Source organism: Babylonia areolata, chromosome 22 (genome assembly GCF_041734735.1).
Source record: "Babylonia areolata isolate BAREFJ2019XMU chromosome 22, ASM4173473v1, whole genome shotgun sequence".
In the NCBI taxonomy this organism is placed as follows: domain Eukaryota; kingdom Metazoa; phylum Mollusca; class Gastropoda; order Neogastropoda; family Buccinidae; genus Babylonia; species Babylonia areolata.
Window position 1 is genome coordinate 40747632 of NC_134897.1, and position 7500 is coordinate 40755131.

The 7500-nt window shown below is 43.0% G+C and overlaps 1 protein-coding gene across 3 annotated transcripts in view; it reads left to right on the forward strand.

Annotated features, from left to right (window-relative positions):
* The window catches only part of LOC143296983 (adipokinetic hormone/corazonin-related peptide receptor variant I-like), an 81225-nt gene that overhangs the window by 2482 nt on the left and 71243 nt on the right, over positions 1 to 7500 (forward strand). For all 3 annotated transcript variants that reach the window (XM_076609076.1, XM_076609075.1, XM_076609077.1), the window contains exon 1: positions 1 to 1051. This exon is cut by the window's left edge. In XM_076609076.1, coding sequence (XP_076465191.1) covers positions 200 to 1051 — 852 coding nt within the window. In that variant the 5' untranslated portion in view covers positions 1 to 199. The remainder of the gene's footprint in view (positions 1052 to 7500) is intronic.

Below are 7500 nucleotides of genomic sequence, written 5' to 3' on the forward strand. Positions count from 1 at the left end.
AAAAAAAATTGCTTTCGCTATCAGTTTTCTACTTTAGTTTTCATACCATCCTTTACACTGAGCGAAAACAAACAAACACACGCACACAAACCACAACAACCACACACCAGAAAACCACAACACAACGAAAACAACAACAACAACAACAACAACAAAACAGCCCAACAAAAACGGACACTAAAGACGAAGAAGACAGACAATGCCCGCCTCCACACCTTCTTCTCCTCCTGCTCCCTCCCCTTCCCACGTCCCTCCTCCCTTGCCCATGGGGGCGGAAGAGGAGGAGGGGGAGATGGGCTATCCGGGAGACATGTACGACGACAACGGCGACGACCTGGGCGGGCTGGGTCACGGCGGCGGTGACCTCCACCACCACCACCACCACAACAACAACAACCTCGACAACGACAACTACAGCGCGCTGTACGACCTGCACGACGACCTGCATGACCTGCACCACCCCCACCACATGGCCTTCCTCAAGCCGGACACCCTGGAGCAGCTCCTGGGTCGCCCGGTGGACTTCTACAACGGGACGCACGTGCTGTGTCCGCTCAACACCTCCCTGCCGCCTTCCTTGAACGGCTCCAGCCTCCGCTGCATCTACAGCCTCCCGCCGCTCCCTAAAGAGCTGTACTTCACCGACGACAGTGTGGTGTCCGTCATCGCCTATGCCTGCCTCTTCCTTGTGGCCGCCTGCGGGAACCTGACGGTGTTCATCACCCTCTTCCGGAACCGAGGCGTCAAGTCCCGCGTCAACCTGTTCATCATGCACCTGGCCATTGCGGACCTCCTCGTCACTTTCATGATGCTGCCCTTGGAGATCGCCTGGCACGCCACGGTGGCCTGGCTGGCCGGGGACGCTATGTGCCGCCTGATGATGTTCTTCAGGGCCTTCGGCTTCTACCTGAGCTCCTGCATCCTGGTGACCATCTCGCTGGACCGTTACTTCGCGATCATGCACCCTTTGTCCATCAGCGACGCCACGCGGCGGGGCAAGGTCATGCTCATCTTCTCCTGGGCCTTCAGCATCATCTCCAGCATCCCTCAGGTACTGGTGTGTGTGTGTGTGTGTGTGTGTGTGTGTGTGTGTGTGTGTGTGTGTGTGTGTGTGTGTGTGGGTTTGACTTTCCTCTGTCTCCGAGTCTCTTTCTCTCTGTCTATCACTCTTTCCCACTGCCTCTGTCTCTCTTTTTGTGCATGTGATTGTGTGTGTGTGTGTGTGTGTGTGTGTGTGTGTGTGTGTGTGTGTGTGTGTCTGTGTCTTTGTTGTCTGTCTGTCTGTCTGTCTATGTCTGTGTGTCTGTGTCTGTGTCTTCGTTTACATGCGCTAGAAACTCACCTAAAACAAGCAGCAGTATCATTGCTGCATATGTCATTATGTTGTTATTGTTGTTGTTAGTGCTGACTTTGATTGTTTTTTTGTTTTTTGTATTGCCACATGAAACAAACAAACAAACTAAAATAGCATCGCTGTGTATGTCATCATGTTGTTATTGCTGTTGTTAGTGCTGACATTGTTGAGTTTTTTTGTTGTTTTTTTATCACCGCCTGAAACAAACAAACTTCTTCTTCTTCTTCTGCGATCGTGGGCTGCAACTCCCACGTTCACTCGTATGCACACGAGTGGGCTTTTACGTGTATGACCGTTTTCACCCCGTCATATAGGCAGCCATACTCCGCTTTCGGGGGTGTGCATGCTAGGAATGTTCTTGTTTCCATAACCCACCGAACGCTGACATGGATTACAGGATCTTTAACGTGCGTATTTGATCTTCTGCTTGCATATACACACGAAGGGGGTTCAGGCACTAGCAGGTCTGCACATATGTTGACCTGGGAGATCGTAAAAATCTCCACCCTTTACCCACCAGGCGCCGTCACCGTGATTCGAACCCGGGACCCTCAGACTGAAAGTCCAACGCTTTAACCACTCGGCTATTGCGCCCGTGGAAACAAACAAACAAAATGGCATCGCTGTATACGTTATCATGTTGTTATTGTTGTTAGTGCTGACTTTGCCCTTTCTATCAATCCCATGTTTGGCCTTGTCTCGCATATCTTATCTTTGATGACTGTCTCCACATCTGAATTCATTTCCACCATATTCTGCTTCTACATATTCTACTACTGACTACTACTACTACTACTACTACTACTACTACTACTACTACTACTTCTTCTTCTTCTTCAGCATTCTCTCTGTCTGTCTGTCTGTCTTTCTGTCTTGATCTCACTCTCACTCTCTGTCTGTCTGTCACACACAGACACACAAGGACACAGAGACACAGACACAGACACACAGACACAGACACACAGACACAGACACAGTCACACACACACACACACACACACACACACACACACACACACACACACACACACACACACACACACACACACACACACACACAAAGAGAGATGACGACGACGACGATATTCATGATGATGATGATGATGATGATGATGATGATGATGATGATGATGATGATGAAAACGAAACATAGCCAAATTGATCAAAACATTTTCTTGGAACTGCATCAACTTTTTTGTTGCTACTCCTATCTCTCCTCCCCCTTTCCATCACTCTCCGCTTTTTTTTTTTTTTTTTTTTTTTTTTTTTTCTGAAGGCCTGACTAAACGCGTTGGGTTACGCTGCTGTTCAGGCATCTGCTTGGCAGATGTGGTGTAGCGTATATGGATTTGTCCGAACGCAGTGACGCCTCCTTGAGCTACTGAAACTGAAACTCTCCGCTTTTTCTCCCTCTCTGACTGTCAAGGGGAAAAAAAAGAACAGAAAAATGTTCCTGATTGAGCAATCAGCAAGGGAAAATCTTTCCGTCTCTTATGTTGTGTGTGTGTATGTGTGTGTGTGTGTGTGTGTGTGTGTGTGTGTGTGTGTGTGTGTGTGTGTGTGTGTGTGTGTGTGTGTGCGCGTGCGCGCGTCTGCATCTGTGTCTGTGTCTGTCTTTGTGTGTATGTGTCTGTCTCCTTCTCTCTGTGTGTGGGCATTAGGGGGGAGTGTGTGTGTGTGTGTGTGTGTGTGTGTGTGTGTGTGTCTGTCTGTCTGTCTGTCTGTCCGTCTGTCTGTATCTGTGTCTGTGTCTGTCTTTGTGTGTATGTGTCTGTCTGTCTCGCTGTGTGCGTGGGGGTTAGGGAAGAGAGAGAGACAATGACAATGACATTTTTTTTGTTGGCAAATAGCGTTTTACAGCTCTAGTGCCAAGGGGGATTATTCAGCTTATTTTAGTAAACGACGAAAAGAAAAAGTAAACCGAAAAATAAGGGGAAATAACAAGCAAATAAGTACATATTCATAAACACATAAACACTCATACATTCACACCCACAACATTAATACAACATATTCCATATTACACATGCATAATACTTAGTAATTAATTCGAACATATGACCATCCAACTTTGCAGCCAAGCCTCTTTTTGGTTATTTACCAATCTCCGAGCCTCTTTTTGGTTATTTACCAATCTTTGAGCCTCATTTTCGTTATTTACCAATCTAAATTGAGTTATGGATCTTATTTTTATTCCGCATTATGTTTCTATCATGTTAAAACGATCGTTCGGTTAATCCTTTTCTTCGAATGTTGTATGCTACTACAATATATTTGGCGAGTGAAAATAGGATGTCTTCATTATTTGATGAAAGGATAGCTACTAGATCATGTCTTAATGCAAGCGGATATGTAAAGAATGTATAATCATTTCTGGATTGGAATCGAGAACGGAGACACCGTTGCCATTTATTTGTAATTATAGAAATGTATTTTTTCGACTGGAAAATATTTTTGAACGAAAAATACCAATTATATCTTGCATTTTCTTCCATGTCTGAATGTCAGTTTTGCTTATATATGTTGATAAGACGATCCTTAAATTCCGAAATAAATGCGACATCACTCCCTACTCCTTGGCTAATCCATACAATTCCAAACCCATTTTTGACTAGAACATTTTTTACATTGTCTATCCAGTTTTTCTTTCCTTCTTCATGCTGCTGTAGTAACATTTCATAAGCCTGCTTACACAGTCTTGTCGACGGTAATTTAACAAGTTTTAATCAATACTTTATGCACTTAATTATTGTACGAATTTTCAGTGGATATCTACTCGTTTCCCCATATGCTACTTGATTAGATGAATGAAGTGGTATTTTCAAAAAAACGTTTTATTGCATATGTATGAATGATTTCCATTTGTTTATTCTCGTAGATACCCCAAATTTCTGCTGCATATGTGAGCATCGGCTCTATCTGTGTGTTAAAGAGTTTCCAGTAAAGTGAAGGGTCAATAGACTTTAATTTTTGCATAGCTCTAATAATTTCAACAACCCCCTTTTTCCCCTTCCTGCACATTTCGGTCCATGCTGTGTTCAAACTTAACTTTGTTGTGAAAATCAATCCTAGATATTTGTAGGTATTAGTCACTTTTACTTCCGTATTTCCATATCGCCATTTTTCATGAACCGAAAGATGTCCACCTTTTCGAAATACAATTATATTTGTTTTGTCCAAATTAACTGTTAGACACAACCTGTCTGCTTCTTGTTTTAGAATGTTTAATTGATTTTGCAGTCCCACAACTGTATCAGATAGAAGTATTATATCATCAGCAAAAAGCAATAAAAATAATTCAAGAGAGAGAGCGAAAGAGAGAGAGAGAGAGAGAGAGAATTGCATAGTCGCAGACAGCGAGAGAGAGAGAGTGTGTGTGCGTGTGTGTCTGTCCCCATGTCTGTTCCTCTGTCTGCCTCTCTGTGAGTTGGTCTACTGGTCAGTTTGTCTCTTTGTCTTTGGCTTTGTCTTCTCTCTCTCTCCTCTCTCTCTCTCTCTCTCTCTCTCTCTCTCGCTTGCTCTCTCTCTCTCTCTCTCTCTCTCTCTCTCGATCTCTCTATTGCTGTCTGCGTCTATGCAACACTCTCTTTCTCTCTCGCTTCCTCTTTCTCTCTCTATCGCTGTCTGCGTCAATGTAACTCTCCCCCCACCCCCACCCCCCTCTCTCTCTATCGCTGTCTGCGTCTGTGTAACTTTTTTTTTCTCTCTCTCTCTCTCTCACTTTTTTCCCTTCGGTCGTTCGTTCTTTTGCTCTACGTCTTTCCACATGCACGTACGCTCGCAAGCGCACACGGGATGAAATAGAGATCTAGACGATTGATCAGAATGATGAATTCCCCATCGTGCACTTTCCCAGGAATAAAATGCACTTTCCCTTCCTTCTCCATCTCCATCATTATTCACTTTTTTTCCCCTCCTCTCTCTCTCTCTCTCTCTCTCTCTCTCTCTCTCTCTCTCTCTCTCTCTGACTGTCCATGAAAAGAAAAAGTTCCTGATAGAGCGGTCGGCAAGGGATATGATCATTCCGTCTCTCTCTCTCTCTCTCTCTCTCTCTCTCTCTCTCTCTCTCTCTCTCTGTGTGTGTGTGTGTGTGTGTGTGTGGTAGGGAGGGTAAGAGAGAGAGACAGAGACAGACAGACAGAAACATAAGAGTGTGGGGAGTGTGTGTGTGTGTGTGTGTGTGTGTGTGTGTGTGTTTCTCTCTGTCTGTCTGTCTGTCTGTCTGCATCTTTATCTGTGTGTTGGTGTCTTTGTGTTTGTCTTGCTCTCTGTGTATCTTTCTCTCTTTCTGTCTCTGTCTCGATTATCTCTACCACCCACCTTCATCTCTCTCCCTCTGTCTCTGTCTCCCCCCTCTCACTCTCTCTCTAAGTTTGTTATTGCCCCTTTTTCATGTGGGGCGGTGGCCTCGAATGAATAAATTATCTCAGTCTCCTCTCTCTCTCTCCCTCTCTCTCTCTCTCTCCAGCTCTCTCTCTCTCTCTCTCTTTCCCTCCCTTTCTCTCTCTCTCTCTCCTTCTCTTATAATATGTTGTATGATTTAGATGTTAGAGGAAAAAGATATATATATATATATATATAATATACGAACTTGTCTATGTGAATTGGGAATTGGATATGTATGGGAATATCAAGGAGTCGGTAATGAGAATATGTTTTTAAAATCTTTTCGTCAACGTTTAATAGACTGTAGATGGCAAAACTGGAAAAGTCATGTCCAATCCAGTGATCGATTTTGTTTCTATAGAGCTTATACTTCTACACATTTAGTTAAAATTATCATTTGCTTAATATTGACAAACACTTACGATTCATATTAACACGATTTAGATTTGGTATTTCTGAAATCAATTTGCACAGATATCGCTATAAAAATGTTAATCATTTAGAGAACCTGTGCCCTTTGTGCAAAGAGTCAACGGAAGATGAAGTTCATTTTGTTCTGAAGTGTCCTGTATTGCATAATATTCGTGTAAAATTTGTTTCAAAGAAATATTATGAACGTCCTTGTTTGTTTAAATGTTGTCCATTGATGGCATCATCTGACGGCGGTGTTATAAGAAATCTCGCATTGTACTTATATAAAGCTTTTAAGTTAAGAGAAATGGTATTGTCCTAATTTCTATAGTTTAATTGTGTAAGCAGTTGAACGCTTATTGCCAGTTATGATAATGTATGCATTACTTGTTATCGCCCCTCGTTCATATGGGGCGATGGCCTTAATGAATAAATCATCTGCGTCTGCGTCTCTCCCTCTCTCTCTCTCTCTCTCTCTCTCTCTCTCTCTCTCTCTCTCTCTCTCTCTCTCTCTCTCCTGGCCTTTGTCTCTCTGTCTGTCTGTCTGTCCGTCTGTCTGTGTCTCCCTCTCTCTGTGTGTTATGTTTTCTATGAATTTCGTGTCTCGTTATGTTAATGGAAATGCACTGATCTCTTTTGCCTGGGGCTGGGTGATTGATGTTTGAAAAATGCATATATATATATATATATATATATATATATATATATATATATATATATATATATATATATATATATATATATATATATGCTAATTCCACTCGCATCATTTGTTCTCTTTTTTCATCTGTCTGTCTGTGTGTGTGTCTGTGTCTGTGTCTGAGTCTAGGTCTGTCTCTCTCTTTCTCTCTCTCGGAAGAGAGTGCTGTGTGTGTTGTGTGTGTTTGTTTCTTTCATTTTGTTCATTTTTTTCTATATACATATTACTAACACCATGCTGGTGCCTGTATGCCATGTGTGTGTGTGTGTGTGTGTGTGTGTGTGTGTGTGTGTGTGTGTGTGTGCGTGTGTTTGTGTGTGTGTGTGTGTGTGTGTGTGTGTGTGTGTGTGTGTGTGTGTGTGTTGTTGTTGTTGTTGTTGTTGTTGTTTTAAACATTTTTTTTCTCTCCTCTGTTATGTATCTCTACTAACATCATGCTTTCATTTTATTTAGTATTGTGTTGTGTTGACCCTATTCAGGACGGGGACTGGATGTAAAATAAAGGATTTGTCTTGTCTTGTCTTGTCTTGTCTCTCTCTCTCTCTCTCTCTCTCTCTCTCTCTCTCTCTCTCACTTGCTTTGCCCCCAACTTTGTCTGTCTGTCTGTCTGTTTGTCTGTCTCCCTTTATCTCTGTCTCCCCCCCTCTCT